Source organism: Vicia villosa, linkage group LG2 (genome assembly GCF_029867415.1).
Source record: "Vicia villosa cultivar HV-30 ecotype Madison, WI linkage group LG2, Vvil1.0, whole genome shotgun sequence".
NCBI lineage: Eukaryota > Viridiplantae > Streptophyta > Magnoliopsida > Fabales > Fabaceae > Vicia > Vicia villosa.
The window spans coordinates 77,382,935-77,406,681 of NC_081181.1; the positions used below are offsets into that span (position 1 = coordinate 77,382,935).

At 36.4% G+C, this 23,747-nt stretch overlaps 1 protein-coding gene across 1 annotated transcript; it reads right to left on the reverse strand.

Annotated features, from left to right (window-relative positions):
• Positions 1–14,874: 14,874 nt before the first annotated feature.
• On the reverse strand, positions 14,875–15,588 carry LOC131649407 (secreted RxLR effector protein 161-like). Its single transcript, XM_058919167.1, has one exon. It carries the CDS (start codon positions 15,586–15,588, stop codon positions 14,875–14,877), a length of 714 nt encoding a protein of 237 aa, XP_058775150.1.
• Between the last annotated feature and the right edge of the window lie 8,159 nt (positions 15,589–23,747).

A 23,747-nucleotide genomic window follows, 5' to 3' on the forward strand; every position in this document is an offset into this window, starting at 1 on the left:
AATTGACAAGTGTGTGAAAAATGAAGTTAAAATGAATTAATTTGATAGGTGTATTAATTGTGCGAAGTTTGTGAAAAAATGAAAGAAAATGGGTGTTAAGAAAATGGGATTTGAACCCCAGACTATGGGCATGAGGAGATTAAGAGCGCATGTGAGGCCACTAGGGTAGACGATGAATTCGTTTGTAAAACGCATACCATTCAAAATAAAATAAACTTTGCCCTCAGATTTGAAAAATGGCGCCATCCTCCATCTTCGTCTTCAACCTCAAGCTCCAACATTTTTTAAATTCTGATTCTCTCAAATCTCAACCAATGGCCAAGGTGTAAACATGAAACTTGTTCTAAATTTACTCACGATTCTGAATATGTAACTATCACATATTTATATTAACTATATCTAATGAATTGACTGAAAAATGTGAAGAACCCTAAAACTTAAAAATCAAATTAAATGATCATACTGAAAGATAAATGGATGGTGATAGAGGGTTTTTAATCCTCTGATGATGCTGAATGAAATGGTATCGAGTTTTAACAAAAAGAGTACTTGAATTAAAGAGATGGAGTTTGAAAACTTACCTCTGAAAATGGAGGTCGTGTGAATGATGGAAAGCTTCTGACTTTGAAAGGATGATCACATAAGCTTCCTGGGACCTTGTTGATGCTATATGGGCACTTGAAGTACTTTCAGAACCTATGAATTGTTCAACTCGACCCCTCTTGCTTGAGCTTCAAGTGAACATGGAGGTTGATGAATCTCACCTACAGATGAGCTGCGACCATCTGGATAGCTTCACTACACCCTAAGGAATGTGTTTGAATGCTTGGACTTTTTTGACACCTTCTGAATTGCTCTATGGACCTCCAACTACAAGAGCCTTAAAATGAAAGCAAAAATGGTATTCCCCCACTTACAGAAGTGATCCAGATGTTTGGATCAACTCCAATGAACCTCCTTAAGATGTTAAAGGCTTACTTTCAAAAGAGAAGCTCTGGTTTGAAGAATTCGATTCTTCTTGCCAAATAACTTTTGAAAACTATAAGCAAGAGGGAGAAATGAAGAAATCAAGAAATTATGGTTGCTTTTGTGTGTCTATTACTGAGGTATCCACTTCTATTTATAGGAAAATGGTGCAAAGTAGTTTGGGAGAGTGAGCTTGCTTAGTGAAGTAGTTTTGGTTTCTTGGCCATGAAGAATTCCAAAGAATATCCCAAGTGCAATGATGAGCTCTTTGATACCACTCCCTAGCCATCGGTTTTTCTTGATCATAGGGGACAATTCTGATGCAGAAATGAGCTCCAATTGGTTGGGAAGAGATTCCTTTGGTGACTCACCACTTGGCCATAAATTCTCAAAATGCAATCATTACATAATCACGTGTTTTTGTTTTGGAATATTCCTTCAAATATTTATGTAATGATGCAAACGATTCTCTCCTATCCTTGCAATGTTTCTGAGGTGTAGAGGCACCAATTAGTGTAAGCACTTGCATAAAATTGCAAATTTCAAACTTAGGCATGACCTATAATTTCACTTCAAATGCCTAACTTTGATCAATCATATCTCTTGGCTCAAAATGAATTTGGAGAAGATTGAGCACAATTTGCAAAGCCCTTAACATGTAATTCAATTCATTAGTTTGGAGTTTCTTCAAAATCAATTGGGAAATTTGTGAAAAATGAGCTTGAAGTTTGAAGAAGACTAGGGTTTTTTGCTTGTTTTATGAAGGCAGCAACTTTTGAGCTCCTTATCTCTTCAATGGTTGATTTCTAGCCAAAAAATCATATGTGACAAAGTTGTTCATTAGATCAAAATCTACAACTTTGATGTTGGAAGTTTTTTTCAGTTTGTACTTGAAATTTTGAGATATTCCCTTCCAAAGTTTTCAAAAAAAGACTTTTAAGTATGAAAAGTCAATCTTTGACTTTTTGATTCTTGATTGATTTTCTTGATTTTCTTTGGTAAAATGACTTCAATAATCGTATATTGATGATATTGATCCTTAAATGCCATGTTTTGACCCAAAACCCTAAAAGTCAAAGGTGATCTTGTATAGTTGACTTTTTCCATTTGAAGTGAAATCTTGGACTTTTGTGATGAATCAAACTCTCCTCTTTAAATGAGTGATGTGAATGGATCATATTGAGGTAATAGAAGTTCTTGAGTTATGCTTTGAGTTTTGGATCCATGTCCTGATTAAAAGTCAACTATGCTAGTGAATTAGGTCGAAAACCCTAATTGTCGACCAGATGAAATTGATGACTATAGATCTTGAATTGAAGTGTAATGCCCTATGGATATTTTCATATGGATCATTTGAAGATTATTGAAGCCTTTGAGTGTTGCTCTAGGGCTTTTTTGGGTTTCCCAAATGTGGTCCTTGATTTTAGTCCTTGATGGGTTCAAAACCCGAACTGAGCAAACCTGAGCCCTAATGACTGTTGTCTAATCAACATAGGTGAATAAATGAATCATTTGAGTTATATGATTGTATTAGAGGTTATTCTCATATTAATTGATCCTTTTCCTGAACTCCTTTGTCCTTGAGCACCCTCGATTGGGTATCAGACAAACAAGTGACTGCTCTGAGTACCTGTCTTGAGTTTGATGAGGTATTTGGAGGTGTGACATCTCGGGGGGGTCAAAATTAGGGTATGACAAACACCTACATCTACATCTGGCTCTGCTGAGCAATACATTGGAAATGGTAACAATGACTACACTAGACCACCAATATTTGATGGTGAAAACTTTGAATATTGGAAAGATAAACTCGAAAGTTACTTTCTTGGATTAGATGGTGACTTATGGGATCTTCTGGTGGATGGTTACAAACATCCTGTGAAAGCTAGTGGAGTAAAGCTGATAAGACAAGAAATGAGTGATGATCAAAAGAAGCAATTCAAAAATCATCACAAGTCAAGGACGGTTTTGCTGAATGCTATCTCTCATGCTGAATATGAGAAGATATCTAGCACGGAAACTGCCCATGACATATATGAATCATTGAAAATGACTCATGAAGGAAATGCCCAAGTCAAGGAGACAAAAGCTCTTGCTTTAATCCAGAAATATGAAGCCTTCAAGATGGAGGATGATGAAAACATTGAAACAATGTTCTCAAGATTTCAAACTCTAGCTGCTGGATTAAGAGTTCTTGACAAGGGATATACAAAGGCTGATCAAATCAAGAAGATCATCAGAAGCTTGCCAAGATGGGGTCCTATGGCGACTGCATTCAAAATTGCCAAGAACCTGAATGAATTCTCTCTTGAAGAGTTGATCAGTGCTCTGAGGAGTCATGAAACTGAGCTAGATGCTAATGAACCTTAGAAGAAAGGTAAGTCTATTGCGTTAAAATCTAATTATAAAAAATGTACTAACGCATTTCAGGCTGAAGAAGAAGATTCTGAAGAATCGAATCAGAAGAAGAAGATGAACTGTCCATGATCTCTAAAAGGGTAAACCAACTCTAGAAAAGCAAGCATATGAAGTTCAAGAACTTCAAAAGTTCTAAGAAACTTGAAAAAGGAGAATCTTCTGGAAGCAGAAGATATCACAAGAAAAAGGTCACGTGCTTTGAGTGCAATGAGCCAGGTCACTACAAGAATGAGTGTCCAAAGCTTCAGAAGGAGAAGCCCAAGAAGAAGTTTCATAAGAAGAAAGGTCTTATGGCAACTTTGGATGATTCAGATTCATCAGAATCAGAATCATACTCTGAAGGCGAGCAGGCAAACATTGCGATGATGGCCACAGTTGATGATGGATCAGAATCTACATCAGAATCAGATTCTGAAGAGGTAGTTTCTAAACTATCTAGAGAAGAGATAGTTTCCAGTTTAACAGAACTTCTAGAACTCAAGGCTCATCTTAGTATCAAATACAAAAAGCTGAAAAAGCTATTTGAATCTGAAACTAAGAAGTTGGAAGTAGAAAATTCTGAACTAAAGGAAAAAGTTTTAAAATTATCCAAAGATGTTGGATCTCCTTCTGACTCAGAAAAGTCTATTCCTAGTATGAACAATATTCTTAAAGAATATGACTTGAGCTTTAGGAAGTTCTTATCTAGAGGTATTGGAAGAAGTCAACTTGCCTCAATGATATATGTTGTTAGTGGAAACAAGAGAGTTGGCATAGGCTATGAGGGTTATACTCCATACAAACTTGAACCTGTAGATGATATGAAAATCACATACAAGCCATTGTATGATCAGTTCAAGTATTGTCACTCCCATGATATTAAGCTCACCTCACATGCTAAAAGCTTTCACGTTACACACACTAAGAAGCATGTGACACAAAATAGAAAATATCATGTTACTCAACCTAAGGAATATCATACTGTACCTCCTGTTGTTTATAATGCTAAACCCAAGTTCAATCAGAACTTGAGGAGAACTAACAAGAAAGGACCAAAGAAAGTTTGGGCACCTACGGAAAAGATTATTCCTGTTACAGATATCCTTGGCTGCAAAGAACACAAAGGAAAGCATGTCATGGTACTTGGACTCTGGGTGCTCGCGGCACATGACGGAGAGAAGGTCTATGTTCCAAGACTTGGTGCTTAAATCTGCTGGAGAAGTTAAGTTTGGAGGAGATCAGAAGGGCAAGATAATTGGATCAGGAACCATAAGTACTGGTAACTCTCCTTCTATAACTAATGTTCTTCTGGTAGATGGATTAACTCATAACTTATTGTCTATAATTAAATTAAGTGACAATGGTTATGACATAATCTTTGATCAAAAGTTATGTAAGGCTGTAAGTCAGAAGGATGGCTCAATCCTATTTACAGGCAAGAGAAAGAACAATATTTACAAGATAGATCTTCAGGATCTTAAGAATCAGAAGGTAACTTGTCTTATGTCTGTTAGCGAAGAGCAATGAGTCTGGCAAAGAAGATTAGGCCATGCTAGTTTGAGAAATATTTCTCAAATTAACAAACTAAATCTGGACAGAGGACTCCCTAATCTGAAATATAAATCAGATGCTCTTTGCGAAGCATGTCATAAATGGAAGTTTTCCAAACCTGCATTCAAGTCTAAGAATGTTGTCTCTTCCTCTAGGCCGCTAGAACTTCTGCACATTGATCTGTTTGGCCCAGTCGAAACAGCATCTGTCAGAGGGAAGAAATATGGATTAGTCACCGTAGACGATTATAGTCGCTGGACATGGGTAAAGTTCTTGAAACATAAGGATGAGTCTAATTCATTGTTCTTTGAATTCTGCACTCAAATCCAATTTGAGAAAGAGTTTAAAATCATAAAGGTAAAAAGTGGTCATGGAGGTGAATTTGAGAACAGATTCTTTGAGGTTTACTTCAAAGAAAATGGTATTGCCCATGATTTCTCTTGCCCTAGAACTCCAAAGCACAATGGAGTCGTAGAGCGAAAGAATAGGACTCTACAAGAAATAGCCAGAACCATGATCAACGAAACCATTATGGCTAAGCATTTATGAGTAGAAGCAATAAAGACTGCATGTTATATTCAGAATAGAATCTCTATAAGACCTATTCTTAATAAGACTCCTTATGAATTGTGGAAGAACAGAACGCCCAACATTTCATATTTTCATCCTTTTGGATGTGTCTGTTTTATTCTAAATACTAAATATCATTTGAGTAAGTTTGATTCTAAGGCAAAGAAGTGTTTCCTTCTTGGATATTCTGAACGCTCTAAAGGCTACAGAGTATACAATACTGAAACATTGATTGTTGAAGAATCAATCAATATCAGATTTGATGATAAGCTTGGTCTTGAAAAACCAAAGCAGTTTAAGAATTTTGCAGATATAGATATCTCAATTTCAGAAGCTGAAGAACGAAGAAGCAAAGTATCAGAAGCTAGAGAACCCAGAAGCAAAGGATCAGAAGATCAAGTTGCTACGTCTTTAGAGAATCTCATAATTTCTGAACAGCCAACTGTCAGAAGATCTTCTAGACTCATCTCTGCTCACTCAGAAGATGTAATTCTTGGAAAGAAAGAAGATCCTATCAGAACAAGAGCATTCCTTAAGAACAATGCATAATGTCAATTAGGTCATGTTTCTCTGATCGAGTCAACTTCTGTTGATCAAACTCTAGAAGATGCAGACTGGATAATTGCCATGCAAGAAGAACTAAATCAGTTTACAAGGAATGATGTGTGGGATCTTGTTCCTAGACCAAAAGGATTTAACATCATTGGTACGAAAAGGGTCTTCAGAAACAAGCTAAGCGAAAAAGGAGAAGTTGTAAGAAACAAAGCCAGACTGATAGCTGTGAAGCTTCTTCTGATGAACCTTCTGTTCTGGTGAATGCCATGAAGTCTCTTCAAAAAAATCAAGTTGATCTTGCTTCTCGTTTGGATAAACATGAAGATACTCACAATGAGTTTCAAAACCTTCTGGCCAAAATAGTTTCTAAGTTAGGCTAGTCGTATTGTGTCTTGGTCTTAGTTGATTTTTTGTTTCTTGCATCTGTTTCTTGCATCCGCTTCTATCCTTTTGTATCTTCTGATATTTTATTGAATCAATGAAATATTATCTTCTTCTCTCATATTGTTTGTTTTTCATCTGAATCTTTTGTATGATTTTTGATGTTATGACAAAAAGGGGGAGAAACATGATAATTGATTTAGTTTACTATATCAGTTGCTGGGATTAAGTCTCAACATTCCTAACATTATTTGCAAGTTCTATGTCTTTGAGATTTTTTGCAGGATTGAAGACATTCTGAAAAAGCTCAACATGAGAAGTAAATACATGGGGAAAAGCCATTCTATAAAGAAGCATGTTCTTGGAATTTGAAGCAACCCTAGTGCTGTGAAGCTTCAAGATTAGAAGCAAAAAGAAAAAAGGTTCTGATATTCTCGTGGCAGAATATGCTCTAATACATTCTTATCTCTCATATGTTATAATACATATTTCTTTTAAGAACTTATCAAAGTTTGCTTTGATATTTTTTAGCATTTCTCCGATACATGTTCTTTCTTAAAGAATATTCTGATTCATTCATGCTCTAACTATTGTCGTCTAGTTTGTTTTGAAACATTTCAGGATGTAAAGATGCTCTGATGATGCTCTAATACATTCATGAATGTTCTGATACAATCAAGCATGCTATGATTCAAGAAGAAATTCAAAGCTCTGAAGCCGTCCTATGGAAGCAAGAAGCAGAAGCTCTGAATGTTCTGAAGTTCTAGGCAAATGTGAACGTCTCGACTGAAATGGAAAATACTCAGGGAAGTCTTTTATTTATAAATTCCTCCAGTATTTATTTCAGGGGGATTGTTAATCTCAGGGGGGAGATTGTTAATCTCAGGGGGAGACATATTCACACACTATGTTTATATTCTTATGCTATAACTGTGTAATTGTCTTTGGTCATATGATATTCTGATTGCAAATTCATATCAATTTTATATGTTTTTTTCATCATCAAAAAGGGGGAGATTGTTAGAACAAGAATTGTTCTGATCAATATTCTTAGTTTTGATGATAACAATGTATATGAATTTTGTATAAGACAATGTGGTACTCTAATCCTTTGCATTTTTCATTTCAAGAAATATATAAAGAGTATGCACAATTCAGCGCAAGAAGCACTGACTCAGAAGGTTCAGTATGCAACATCAGAACATGCTCTCGCAAGACATCAAAAGATGGTCGAGCAGAATCAGAACATGGTCTATGAAGCATCAGAAGAACTTGAGTTTAGAAGCAGAAGCACTGAAGTTCTTATGGTATCACGCTAGAAGCACTTCAAAGTCAGAAGACAAGAAGATGCTCTGCACCAAGTTGAATGATTTTGATATTCAAACGTTGTATCTACAAAGATCATATCAGAAGCAAGTACAAGATGATAGGCTACGATGACTGACAAAAGGAACATTAGAAGCTATTAAAGGCAAAGTCAGATAAAGCAGGAAAAGCAAGGCTCAAGGTAGTTGACAAAAGAGTGAAACATTAAATGCAATGTTGTACGCATCACACAATGTATTAAATGCTCCCAACGGTCATCTTCTCAAAAAGCCTATAAATAGTGAAGTTCTGAAACGTTGTTGAATCAAACTTCATCTTCAACCTCACTTCATTTGAAATATCTTAGTGAGGTTTAAGCTTAGAACTTAAGAGAAATATCACAGTTGTGATTATAGCTTATTAAGAAGCATTTTAATACTCTTGTAAGAACTTGATTTACATTTATTTGTAAAAGGTTCCTAGAGTGATCAAGGTGTGATCAGAATACTCTAGAAGACTTAGAGGGTATCTAAGTGGAAAACCATTGTAATCAAGGTTGATTAGTGGATTAAATCCTCGGGTGAGGTAAATCACTCTAAGGGGGTGGACTGGAGTAGTTTCATTAACAACGAACCAGGCAGCTGACTAAGATGTTGAGTGGAAAGTTATGACCCATTCCTTATTCAGGAAGATCTTTGTCATAGAAACCCATATTAGTTCCTACGGAGATGTTGGCAACGATGTTGTTGAATTTCCATATGGTAACACCAGGTTCTACGAAAGCTTGTTCCAAAACTTTCTGTAGAGCTTCCCTATGAGCTTTAGAACTCAATAGTAGGGAAAGCACAAATATCTTGAACGAAGTATGTAGCAGTTGATCGACAATGTTGTATTAACTCCTCTAGATTAATTTCAAGATCTCATCATTTTCTTTCGCTTGAGTAGAAATTGTCGGATGATTGTCTTGCTTATGTGGTGCTTCTTCCGAGGTTTCTCCACATTTTTTGTTGTTCTGTTGAAGACTCGTCCACTTGTAGTGACTCGACTAATGTCAGCAATGTTGATAACAGATGGTAATGGTATTTCCTTACCATTTTCAATGAATGTAGCATTGTACTTGTATGGTATAGCCTTGTTGGGCTCATACGGTACAAGACCTGGTAAGTAGATGACTAATGGAACAATTGCTGTCTTCTTGCTGTCATACTTAACTTGCATTGGTTCAACTTGATTAATTTGAGGAGATACGGTAAAGACTTCATCATCTTCTCTGTTGGCAAGAACTGTAATGGTATTGTCATCCATTAACTTCTGAACATCGTTGCGGATGCGCAAACATCCTCGTGAATGTCTTCGACCAATTTTGCATCTTCTATAAGGATGGAAATCTGTTCCAAAGTAAGCAAGTCCATTTAAAGTATTATGGAACCTGACTACCGGTCCTTCGAGATCTTCAACTCTGTAGATCTTGTATTCTCCTGGACATCCTTGAACCATGTAGATGTCGTATTGAGTTTTGACTCGAATGACATTGGGGTGTTGATCCACCAGATTTATCGAAGCTTCTTTATGCTGTGGTAAAGGATTCTCTTGAATGTTGGGATTAGTATCTTTAAAGGATAGCATTCCACTCTTTACTAATCTTTGAATGTCGACCTTGAAACTGAGACAGTTCTCAATGCTGTGACCCGGTGCTCCCTGATGATAGGGGCAAGATTGGTCAGCCTTGATCCAAGGTGAAGAATCATTTGGAGGATTTAGAGGACTTCTCGTCTGAATAAGTCCTTTTGCCAGTAGAGTTGGAAACAATTCCGCATACGGCATTGGTACGGGGTCAAAGGCAAGATACCTTGTTGCCCGATTGTTGTTAAAATTTTGTGGCCGAACCTGTTGCTGAGGTTGTTGTGGCCTTTGTTGAAATGGTTGTTGAGAAACCTCAGGTTGATAAGCTGGCGTTGAGTTAACAACCAGAGTTATCGTAGCAACTTGAGGTTGATACCTTTTTCTTGGTTTGTGTAAGACATTGCTGATGTCTTGATCCTTATTCTTCTAGAAAGAACTTCCATACTTCATAGGACCAATAGAAGATTCTGATTCTTTGTTCAAGCGTCCTTTTCGAACTGCTTCTTCAAGAACGAATGCCCATGTTTACCATCTCGATAAAGTCACTAGGGGCGCGGGCGACCATTCGTCCGTAGTAAAATGGACTCAAAGTCTTGAGATAGATTTTTTGTCATTTCTTTCTCTTCAAGAGGAGGACAATTTTGAGCAGCAACTTCACGCCATCTCTGAGCGTATTCTTTGAAACTCTCTTTATCCTTTTGAGTCATGGCCCGGAGTTGATCTTTTTCGGGAGCCATATCCAGATTTGTACTTATACAGTTTGACAAAGGCCTCTCCGAGGTCTCGAAAACTATAAATCTCTGAATTGTCCAAGTTCATGTGCCATTTGAGTGCAGTGCCAATCAGGTTGTCTTGAAAATAATGAATGAGCAATTGTTGATTATCAGTTTGAGTTGACATCCTTCGAGCGTACATCACGATGTGACTTTGTGGGCATGAATTCCCTCTGTACTTCTCGAAATATGGTACTTTGACTTTGTGAGGGATCTTAACATTTGGAACCAGACAGAGGTCTGCAGCGTTCTTTCCAAATAGATATTGTCCTCGAAGAGTCTTGAGTTCTTTCTGCATTTGCAGAAACTGTTGCTGGAACTCATCCAATCTTTCATACACGCCAGCGTCCTCTCTGGGAGCATGATGATACACTTTTCTGCCAGGCGGAGGAAAAGTATGCAGAATCGGCTATGAAGAAGTCATGATGGCAGCTGATCTTGGTATCTCAACATTCTGTTGCATATAACCCATAGCTGTTGCTCTTGGAATTTCAATTTCCAGAGGTCTGTAACCCTCCGGTGGATGCATATCCATCATAACTCTTCGAACTTCAGAAACTGGGGGTATGTACCCTTCTAGAATGAAGTTATACGGCATACCCCAAGGTCGGTTGGGTGGCATGGTATTCTGAGGAATAAGAGTAGAAACAATCTCGGAAATCACAGTTCTCTGTGGTTCTTCTGGCGGAGGTCGACTTTGTGCAACCACCAGGGCTTCTACCATGCTGTTGAGCCTTTCAACAGACTCTTTGAGAATAGTGACCTCTTCTCTGAGTTCTCCATTCTCTTTCTCTAAGTCATCCATTCTTTTCTTGCGACTTGAACAAGTGTTGTATGGCTTTCTTCACCTCCTTCTCCTCCTCTCTTTCTGGAGTAAGGAAGTGACGATTAGAGCCGCGACAATTCTCATGTCAGTGCTTACGACTAAAGTGATGCATGCAATTAAAGAAATGTTTTTCAAGAAAACACCATAATTATGTTATGAAACATCAAACTTTTTATTCATTAAGCGAAATGTTGTTTTTTACAGACTTTGAAAAGGGAAATACAGAGAAACAGAGAGAAATGACTCTTAAATTTTGACGAAGGGCCAACTTCACGTTCTAACATCTTCTGTTTCTTGTGTTGAGCATTTTCTGACGTGGGCTGGTCGATGATCCAAGAAGTAGGATGAGTATGCTGAGAAAGTGACGTTTGTGTCACTTGTCGTTCATGTACTTTAAGTAACTCATCCTTCCTTCTTAGGATGTTCTGAATCTCAACATTTTCTGTGTTGACGATTCGGTATTTGTTTCTCCAAGCATTCCTCTCTTGACACACCATAGTTAATGCCGCTTGTAGTTTCTCAACATCGGTGGAGAAACTGAAGATTGGTTCCCTTAGGGGAATAAGTTCTTGATGCTGATATGGCATCCCGAGCTTGAATGCCCTGACGCGTACCCATTAAAGGTAACGGTCCAAGTAGATGCAAAGATGTTTTCCTAACAAGCTTCTCCATTTTTCTATGAACAAGACGCCATGCTTAGACAATTTCATTCTTTAGCATGTTACCATGATCGTCGATGTTCTTGAAGAACAGACCCTCCAATTGAATGTTACTTGGTATGTTTTTCATGGGGTAGCCGTATTGACGACGGGCAAAAGCTGGATTATAACTTATTCCTCCCTTAGTTCCAAGAAGGGGTACGTTGGGATAACTTCCACAACTGTAGATGATCTTGGTTTCGTCGTTTTCGTGACTACACCAATCAATGTCCGAGTGAGTGAGGGACATGATTTTCTATGACTAGCAAAGGCCATCCCTCAAGTTCCAAAAAGTGCCAGACTTTGGCAGGTGCGAGACGAACCATTCGTATAACAACGGTACGCATCATGTGATTAATCCTCCTTGATGCAGGTTTATTGAATGCAAAGAGTGGTAAGCATCCGCAAGCAAGGTTAGAACTGGATTTCAAATGAAGAAGATCTTAATTGCGTTGATGTCGACGAAGTTGTCAATGTTATGGAACAAAAACAATTCATAGATGAGCAATGCCAAGATGTACTCATAGGCACTCATGTCTTGGATGCTGACGAAGTACCGAGCTTGATCCAATAGGAACTTGGAGGGTAATCCTCGAATTCCTCCTTTACTCACCATATGAGTTATGACGTCGACTACGTTGAAATAAGTAGTTGAAGCAATGATGATGTCGTCAGGATTCTTTTCCAAACCGGAGTATGGATCTTGCGTGTACTCGGGTATTCCAACCAGACGAGAATACTCCTCCAACGCAGGCATGAGTTGATAATCTGGAAAGGTGAAGCAGTGATACGTTGGATCGTAAAACTGTTCCAAAGTGGGGGTTGACCACCAGTTTTCCGAGTTTTTCCAATTCCTCGACCTTAGGAATTTTGAAGGTGTATTTCCTAGCTCTCTTTCTTCCTTAATCCATGGTATAGGACCTTATGTCCTTTCTCCGTCTCTCTCTCTCTATGAAGTTCAAAACGATCGTTATTTAGTTTCCTTGAAAAACGCCTCGAAAAAGACTTTTTGTTTTTATTATTATTATGATGAATGCATGAATGCGCACACAAGAGATTTTAGCAAACATGAGGTAGAAGGGTTTAGATGTCATGGAGTCACGTCTCTAACCTCCCCCCAGGGTAAACTATGGATTTTGATTTTTGTACCTGTAGAACAAGTTCTAGGGGTCTTAGAGTTTTTGCTCAACCTTAAAGATACGTTGACTGGTATCTCCAAGAGAGTTTTCTCTGAGTGTAGTATCTGTGTGACCATTACTTTTGTAATCACCGCTCAACGTCCTAAGAGGCTTTAAGTGGGGTTAAAGGGTTTCTAGGTCCTCCTGGTACAAATCAGTCTCGGAATGCATTGGCGCAATTAATCACAACCAGACAAGCAAATCCCAAGAGTAGATTTGGGAACCAAGATTAGAGGCTTCACCGAGAATACATCCTCAATCCTATCTTATGTTGCACTCAAATCCGGGTATAGGATTTCTCACCACAAGGGAGAATCAAGCCCTTTCCCGATACAAAATCCATAAAAATATACAAGTATAAATGCAGCAAACACATGATATGACACAGAGGTTAGGCAGGACCTCTCTTGTTTCAGGGGGAATTTTGCATCCCTAATTTCTCATTGGGGTTGGACCAGCACAGGTCAACCATTGGTTTGGATGAAAACCAAGGTTATTACTTGTCCCCAGCAGAGTCACCATTTTTCTGTGGGGTCGTTTTTTTTACCTCCCTGTTTCACTTGGGAGGTCGGCACGCCGGACCCTTTACGCGTAATTTGGAAGTGAAAATTCTAGTAATACATGCTCGATGTCAAACTGGATGTTATGACATCCACAATTACACAACACAGACAATAATAACGAACAACATAAAACAATAAAGAACACACATAATTGTTTACCCAGGTCGGTTCAAACAACCTACTCTAGGGGCTACCAAGCCAGGGATGAAGTCCACTATTAGCAGTATTAATTCAGAGCTAAACTCCCAGTTTACAAGTCCTCACTTAATCACTACCCAATGACCCTTCTACCTAGGTTCTACCTAGATATGGAATATCTCCATTCCACTCCCCCTCAATCACGGCAGTGATAACACATACACAATAAATAATTACAGATAGAAGACACACTTCTAAAACACACCTTGATCTACTTAAAAGCTTCAATCAACAGACACACACTCATGCTTAAAAGCTTAGAGTGACACAAATAAAACACAAAATAATTCCAACGCAATCATCAAAGATAAAAGCGTGGATCACAAGAGACAGTTACAAAACAACCGTTCTTCACAATACACAATCTTCTGTCTGCGTTCCAAATTAGGATTGCAGTTCATTTTATATGCAGTCTTGTGCCTTGGCCTTTCATAGAAACACATTAGGGTTAACAAAGTTAACCTAAGTCACACCCCAACTGTCTGTTACACAATGTGCTGTTAGTAGGATCTTCTGAACGAAATTTGCCGCACTCAATAAAAAGTTTCCTAAACAGATAAAAGTGATAAATTAGGAAACACAATTAATAAAAACTAACAGGTATGTTTTACACATATATGCAAAACCTGCATACATACAATCAACCAGGTATGTTTTACCAATAATGCAGCCAACATGCAAAACACCTTCAATCTCCTCCTTTGGCAAATTTTTGGCTAAAACATCCTGTAACACCATACTAGAGAAACACTTGCAGCAGATAACCAAAACACAAGCTAATATAAACAAACAACATACATCACCAGTATGCACACAGTTCTCAGACAAAATAAAAATAGACAGTGCACAAGAGTAGCACAAGCACAAACAGATCAACACAAAGATAATCAAAATAGAGTTGTTGATAACACACAACCACCATTCTTGTTGTTCTGGGGTGACACATAATACTTCTCCCCCTATTTGGCCACAAATGTTTCCAAAGCCAAAAGAAGTGTCTTCTCCACCTGTACTTTTGTGTTTTTTTTTTGTTTAACTCTATGGTTCTTCAAGGATGCAGAGTCCCAACTTGCTTCACAAGTTCTCAAATTGTGTAACATCAAGAGCTTTTGTGAAGATGTCAGCTAGCTGAAGTTCAGTGTTTATGTGCTCTAGGAAAATTACCTTGTCTTCGACAAGCTCTCTGATAAAATGGTGTCTGATATCAATATGCTTGGTTATGCTATGCTGAATTGGACTTTTGGATATATTGATAGCACTGAGATTGTCAAAATATAAAGTCATGACATCCTAAGGAACATTGTACTCAGTCATCAGTTGTTTCATCCAAACCAATTGTGAACAACTGCTACCAGCTGCTATGTACTCTGCTTTAGCAGTAGATAATGAGACATAATTTTGTTTCTTGCTGAACCACGATATAAGGTTGCTACCTAGAAAGAAACATTCTCGAGATGTGCTTTTTCTGTCATCAGTACTTCCAGCCCAGTCAACACCACAATATCCAGTCAAGACAGGGTTACTTCCGTTGGTGTACAGTATGCGATAGTGTGAAGTCCCATTTACATAATTAAGAATTCTCTTGACTAGATTTAAGTGAATTTCCTTCGGCTCTGCTTGATATCTGGCACACACTCCAACTGCAAATGTAACATCTGGTATGCTGGCTGTCAGATATAACAGGCTACCAATCATGCTTCTGTACAGACTCTGGTCAACACTTATGCCTCCTTCATCTTTAGATAGTTTTTGATGAATTGGTGCAGGAGTTCTTTTGTGACTCGCATTGTCCATACAAAATTTCTTTACTATATTCTTGGCATATTTGCTTTGAGACTGGAATGTGGAGTCTTCCATTTGCTTGATTTGAAGACAAAGAAAGTAAGTCAGTTCCCCAACCATACTCATTTCAAATTCAGTCTGCATTTGACCAATAAAGTATTTTACCATTGTATCTGACATTCCTCCAAACACTATGTCATCCACATATATCTGAGCAATCATGATTCTTCCATCCGTGTTTTTGACAAAGAGGGTTTTGTCTATTCAACGTTTCTTATATCCATTTGTGGTCAGAAACTCAGTTAATCTTTCATACCAAGCTCTTGGAGCTTGTTTCAACCCATAGAGAGCTTTTCTCAGTTTGTACATATGATCGGGCAAGTTTGGATCAGCAAACCCTTTAGGTTGTTCTACATAAACTTCTTCGTTTAGATATCCATTTAGAAATGCACTTTTTACATCCATCTGATAAAGTTTGAATTTTAGACTGCAAGCTACTCTTAGTAGAAGTCTGATTGACTCAAGTCTTGCTACAGGAGCAAAAGTCTCATCAAAGTCTACTCCCTCCACTTGAGTGTATCCTTGAGCCATTAACCTGGCCTTGATTCATGTTATGACTCCTTGTTCATCCGTTTTGTTCTTCTATATCCATTTGGAACATATGATATTGTCCCTTCTGGTCTGGGTACCAGTTCCCACACTTTGTTTCTTTTGAGCTGTGTAAGTTCCTTTTGCATGGCATTGATCCAAAATTCATCTGTCAGGGCTTCCTTTACACTTTTTGGTTCGAATTTGGACACAAAGCATGAATTAGCTATAGTTCCTTTTGACCTGGTCATTATTCCACTGTTTAGATATCCTATGATCAGTTCCTTGGGGTAATCTTTATGAATTCTAATAGATGGATCTTTGCTGATTGGCTCAGGTTCTGGTTTTGACGGAGTTTCATTGCCTACTTCAGGTTGGTGTGTCTGTTCAGCCTAAATTTCAATGAATGTCTCAGCATTCTCTGTGACATCGAATTTTCCATGTTGATCATCAATGACCACATTTTTGGATTCCATCATCACTTGTGTTCTGATGTTGAACACTCTATAAGCCCTGCTGTTTGTTGAATATCCAAAGAATATGCCTTCTTCGTTTTTGGAGTCCATTTTTCTCCTTTGGTCTCGATATATTAGGATATAGCACTTGCTTCCAAAAACATGAAAGTACTCGACACTTGGTTTCTTTCCTCTCCAGAGTTCATTCAGAGTTGAGGAGGTTCCTTATCTCAACGTACCTGTGTTATGGACATAGCACGCTGTGTTCATAGCCTCAGCCCAAAAATACATGGGAAGTTTCTTAGCATGAATCATTGCTCTGGCTAATTCTTGTATAGTCCGGTTTTTCCTTTCTACTACTCTGTTTTGTTGGGGTGTAATAGGGGAGGAGAACTCATGACTAATTCCTTCAGTTAAGCAGAATTCAGCAAATATGACATTCTCAAATTCTTTTCCATGATTGCTTCTGATTCTGATGACAGTGCTTTCCTTTTCTCTTTGGATTCTAGTGCAAAGCTCTTTAAAGACATCAAATACGTCGAATTTTTCTCTAATGAAGCTTATCCACGTGTATCTGGAAAAATCATCAACTACTACATAAGCATACCTTTTTCTCCAAGACTTTCCACTTGCATTGGTCCCATTAGATCCATATGCAATAGTTCCAGAGTTTTAGAGGTGGTGAGTTGACTGACCCTTGGGTGAGAGGTCCTGGTTAGCTTTCCAACCTGACATTCTCCACAAACTCTGCCTTCATCAATCTGTAGCTTAGGTATTCCTCTCAGAGCTTCTTTGTTTATGATCTTTTTCATTCCTCTCAAATGTAGATGTCCCAAAGCATTGAAGACATTCTCCACAGACTTTGCCTTCATCAATCTGTAGGAGGACTGTTCCTCTAAAACTTCCCCAAAGTACGATACTCCTCATCATCACCATTCCGATTTCCAGCATTAGCTTGAGGAATGTGAGAAAGAGATCCATTCAACATCCTCAATGCATTAGAAATGGCATCATCGTTCCTTCCAGAAACCATTGTCCTACGACAACCAACAACCAAAATAGACAAAACAGTATCGATCGTGTCAGATACACAAATCTAATACAACAAGAATAAAGACATTAATGACTTTGACCAACTGGTCGACCATGCTCTGATACCACTAATGTAACACCCCTTTTCTAACCCCAAGTATATCATACAATCTCACAGAGTAATCATGCATACGGAAAAAGGCGCCACATGCTGATTTCCAAAAAATGAAAATCTTAAAAAACATACATAGCACGTTCATAATATGTAAAGATCATATTGTAACACAATAATGTAAATCTCATGCTACCATATTTTATGCATAAACACTTACGGAAAACAAAAGAATTGCTATCACATAAAATTCAATGAATATTTCACATACCATATTCATCTACCAATTCAAAATAAAATTAATATTCATGCAACTTTAATTCATAAATCTAGGCTACAAGGCCTTTAAAACAAAACAACAAAACTTAATCAAACAACAAAACTCGAAGCTCTTCGGCTAAGCCACGAACAAGTAGCTACTCTTTTGAACCTGCACGTTACCAACCAAGGGCAACATTAAAACAAAAGGGTGAGAATTCAAATTATTATAGAAAATATATTGATGGGAAATGCAACATAAACAGGCATACATTTCGCAATTCATCACTCTTAAGAATATACAATTATACACCAAGTATCAATTAACACACAAAGCAATTACATCAACACAAAACAATCACATAGCACACAATGTGACTCAAATGTACTAAATGTGACTCAATGCATGTGGTACCAAGTGAACCCAATGTTTCACCGCTTTCCGATTCAATATCTAGAATCCAAGCCGCGCTTCTAATCTAGACAACATCAAAGCAATTACGCCTATTTCCAAATTAAGGATCAACGTCTAGTTGTGAACCCAAAGTTCCACCTCTTCCACCATAAAGCCGTCCATAAATGCATGTAAAATTATCTCAACACATATGCAATTAAGATTATCTACACGAAGCTTAACATACCGCATACCTCAATAATTCACATAATGAATTATCCACCAATTATACATGATTCACATACCAAAATAACAATTGCAACAAGGTATAACAACCATCATATATGCAATCACAAACATCATAGTTAAATCAATCAAGTGCAAATCAATCCTACATTATTATATAGAACATTAAAATAGCATCCTAACGCTTCAAACAACGAATAAAAAGGAGTTATGGATCAAAAGAAACTTCAAGCGCGCTTATGCTCATTGAAATTCAACTAGCGCGCTTCTGCTCATTGAAATTCAACAAGCGCGCTTCAAGCGACGTGTGGCAGAAACGTTTTATGAAATAGGCTCCCTTTAGCGGACTGGCTCCTCTTAGCAAACCTCTTTATTTTACAAAATGAAACAGCACCCGCTTAGCGGCCTCGCGTCTACTTAGCAGCCCTGCATCCGCTTAGCGGACGTGCGATTATTCAGAAAAACACAGCAACGTTCAGAAATGCAAAATCACACACCCACCACTCCAAATCACTTCCAAACATCAATAAACATCAAATACAACCAGTATTCATCGTTATTGAACAACATATATATCATCAAAATCATGTTTAAATCATGTAAATCCATAGAAAATATCATAGAAATTAGGGTTCATACGTTTTCATGGAATAGCAAAGATTGAAGAGATTAACACAAACACATACATGACCCAATTATAGATTCTACAAGAATTTTGATTCTTAACCTTACCTCTAACTCTTAATCCACCCTCTTGATGAAATCTACCAATCTCCTCTTTGTTCTTCTCTTGCCTCTTTTCTCTTCTTTCTACTTTTCTATCTTTTCTCTTCTTTCTATTTTTCTATCTTTCTCTCTTTGCTCTTCTAACTCTCATTACATCGTTGGACTTAACACACTCAATACTCTTTCTCACTAAACTAAGCTCATTTAGCTAATTTCTAATAAAATTCTACCATATACTAATTTTCTAAATAACATAAAACCACACAATTAAACAATTATTACTCAAGCAATAATTAAATAAAACCCACAAGCAATTATCAAATATCAAATAATCCTAATTTAATAAAATCTAATAAAATTAGAGTGTTACACTAACTCCGACATCGTCTTTATGGCTAGAACCATCAAAGTACAAACGCCAAGGACATGTTTCAATCATATTAAGTGGCACATTAACTATACCATGATCAACTATAAAATCAGCAACAACTTTTCCTTTCATAGCTTTCAATGGCACATACGTCAAAGAAAATTCAGTCAATGCTAAAGCCCATTTCCCAATTCGACTACGCAAAATTGGTTTGGGTAACATATGTTTGATGACAACATAATGATACGCAACATACACATCAACTGGCTTTATGTATTGCTTTAATTTAGTACATAAAAAATACAAACATTGACATAACTTTTCTATATCATTATATCTAGTCTCTGCATCGACTAAAACTGACTAAGATAATATATGGCTCTTTCGACACCATTATCATCCTCTTGGGATAACATACTTCCTATCGTCAAGTCAGACGCATCTATATTTAGATCTCTAAAGTCAATGCATACTTAAAGAGTGCCATTTTTCTTAATTACATGCATAATATTAGCCAACCATTCAACATACCTTGCAGTTCGAATGAACTTCCTTTTCAAGAGTCGTTCTATTTCAATCTTAATCTCTGTCATGATTATAGGGGCGAACCTCCTAGGCTGTTGTTTAATGGGCTTCTTATCAGGTTTCATTTGTAATTGATGCTCAACTACATTTTTATTCAAACCTAGTCTCTCACCATAATCCCAGGCGAAATAGTCTTTAAATTCTTTCAAAAGTTGCACAAGCTTCACTTTCATCTCTGAACCAATGTTAGCACTCACGTAGGTAGGTCTTTTATCATCTTCATCCCCGAGATTTATTTATTCAAGTGGGTCTTGAGATTGCATTCTTTGAACCAGGCTATTCGGATCTTTTTCAAATCCTAATGGTTCGTCGTCATATATACAGTCGAACCTTTCTTGTGAATCTCTGTTCTGGCTGAGTGAGCCACCTTCATTACTTTCGACAACGGCTTCCAAAGCCATTTATTGTTCCAAATCGGCCTCTAAAGTCGTTTTCATCTTATTTTTGGCCAAATAGGCCGAAATTCGTGCCAAATATGTTGACTCAGCAGTCATTATTGTCGACACCTGTCCACCCAGAGGGTGGATTTTCTTCATTTAATGGCTCATTTGGATCTTCTTTGTTCCATATGAAACCATAATTGGGGTATAAATTTAGATATTTAAACACACTTTCATCTGAATAGTAGACTTCTTCTGCCTTACAACAAGGAGCTACATTCGCCAAATGTTGGTCGAAATGTTTTCACTTTAACACTTTTAAAATCCTTCAACAAAACACTTTGATGTATCTCCTAACAAAACACTTCAACAAATCAAAATCCTTTTTCCTATAGACTTTTCAGTTTAAAACCTTTTTATAAAAAGGCGTGCTATTTTCAATCTACCGCAACACAAGTAACACATAAGTCGTAACACCTAATGCTAGAGTGTGAACATTAACACCGACTACGAAAAAGCACAAATAAATTGTCATTTTCTAGACAAACTACGGATCTATGATTTCTTCATTGCACATTGATGATACGTAGATACATGGATCAGGAAATCCTAGCGAGCACACTAATTTAACACTTTCTTTTTCCCCATTTCTTAGCAAGTAAACCCTAGCTAACAATACACATAGAAACGAACAAACAAAATGGATCTCATTGAGTACAAAAGATGTGTGGGGTGCTAATACATTCTCCTTGCATAAGTGACTTCCATACCCGAGTTTTGATTACAAGACTATGTTTTTCATCTTTTGGGGTTTTCTCGATGTTTCCCCTTCTCTTTGGAATAAATAAAGATCGATATTTTTTTGTGTGTAGGGATAGTACCCAAGGAACAACATAATCTACAAGCCAAGAGGAATATTGAGTATTGGTGTGTGCAACATGTTGAGAAATAATTATCAAGAGAATGATAAAATCCAAGTTGCAATCATTATATTAAGCTTCCATGTTGCCAAGCTCTAGGCATTAGAATAATATATAAATCTAGACAAAATTTATTGAATTGTTTTCAAACCATACAAATCTAGAACATCTGATTTCTCCAATAAAGTTTGAATTATCTCCATATAAAATCAATTTTTATATTTTATTAATTATCCAAAATTTATCAAAATAAAAAAATATTCGCATATTTAGCTTTGAGATCTCTTATATATCACGATGCACAAAATTTCGAGTAGCAACATAATGAGCAGAAGTAGCTTTCGGAAGAAAATAGTGAAACTCATCAAGAAGATCAGGATGGGCTTGCAAAAGTGTGGTAACCTGTATAAGTTCAATTATGACAAATCAAACATACAAATAAAAAGATTTTAGAATACTATCACATGATTAAGACACATAATTAAACTCAACAAATATACCTCTTTGCAGACCATAGTGAAAGATATCTGCTTCTTATAATACATAATTAATATCTTCATAAATGATTTGTAAATATGGTCATCAACACCTTGAAATTTAGCCTGCAACAAATTTATACATATTAGATTCAAAATTAAATTGTTCCTTGTATTTTAAACACTTATGACGTACCTTTATCTTATTCAAAAAACTTGTAGCATCTTCCATTTTAACATGCTTCCTTGGCTGAGATTGTTCAACCTCTAATGGAAACTTAAATTTATATCCAATTGGCATGAAAACGTTAAATCTCAATAATAAATCTCGATGACCCTCTAATATTTCCTTCGCTTTTTCTATGAAATCGGTAATCTCGATCCTACAAATGTACGAAATGGATAGGAAAAATGGATTACAACTAAAAACAAAACTGGGATCAGCAATTTGATTCCCTCTCAAAATATAAACAATGAAATAAAATAGCATCATCAAACCTTTTTGCACTACAATCCATTAAGGCTTTTCCAAATTCATGAAACTTGTCTTGAATTAATCTACCCTTTAATTCATTGAGAAATTCTATGGCTTTTTTAGTACACTGTTGCATAGCATATCTATTTATCATCTCTGATTGTCCTGGCCCAAACCTTCAATAATATGAAGAAAAAGAAAGAATTAGCAGAAACTTATTAGAAAAATTTAGCATATTAACAACACAAGATAATCAAAATCCAAGAAAGATAAGAAAAACAAAACTAACTCTATGCTACTTTCAAGAACCATGTAGACAACACTTCAGGTCAACACGAAGCTGCAAGATCCTGAAAAAATAGAGATCCTAAAGAATGTTAGACCAATTTTGCGTAGTTGTGTTCTTTTCATGAAAAATAACACCTAAAAAATTCATAATTTACTCGTACCTTGTGAAAAATACCCCAATTTTAATGGGAGAAATGCTTATAATGTGATAAGCTTTATAGTTTAAGTCAGCCTTTATATAATTTTAGAATTTATTAAAAATATTATGAATTTAATTAAATTAATTTAATTCCTTTTCCGTTTTTCCTATTTTTCTATTTTTCTACTTTCCATTAAATATTATTTATTTATTAAATTAATTTGTAGGGAATAAATTTTCCTTTTTTTTCATTTTTCCTTTAATTTCTATTTTCCTTTTAATTTATTTATTAGAAAAATAAATTTAAACAAAGTATTTTTTATTTTTCCCAAATAATTTGTAACGAGAACATTGAACCTACACAATAATAAATCATTTCATAAACATGAGGCGTGTAAGTCCACTGTCCTTAAGGATTTATCCCTCATAAACGCAAATTCCCCAGGATTCAAGAGGTTCTTCTCAAATTCAAAATATGAATCTGAGTTATAAAAGTATTATGTTTTCCACAATAGATTTATACATGTCAGCTTATATGATAATTAAGCGACGTCAATGTAAATAATGATAAATATAAATTCACTATTTAAATATTTATTTTACAGGTTTACTTTCGAGCGACAACTTTTCATCGGATTAAATTAAATCAATATATTTAGTTTTACTGAAATAATATTCAATTATCATCAATATATTAATTTAATACAGTGGCCCATCAACTTAAAATAAATAAATAATTCACATTCTCTTTTTATATATTTTATGTAATTAAAAATCACCATAAAATATTTTTACATTACTCATTAAATAAATAAAACAGTAACCTTCCAATAAATAAATTTCTTTTTTCGCTCACAATAGAAACGATATCATATCAACTTTTAATTTTTAAAAGTTAAACCAAAAGTGTACTCCTTCATCACGCATTAACTCAAGT

Excerpts from the sequence above, each read along its gene's own strand:
- LOC131649407 (XM_058919167.1), bottom strand. The coding sequence starts at position 15,588 with ATGATTGCTCAGATATATGTGGATGACATAGTGTTTGGAGGAATGTCA.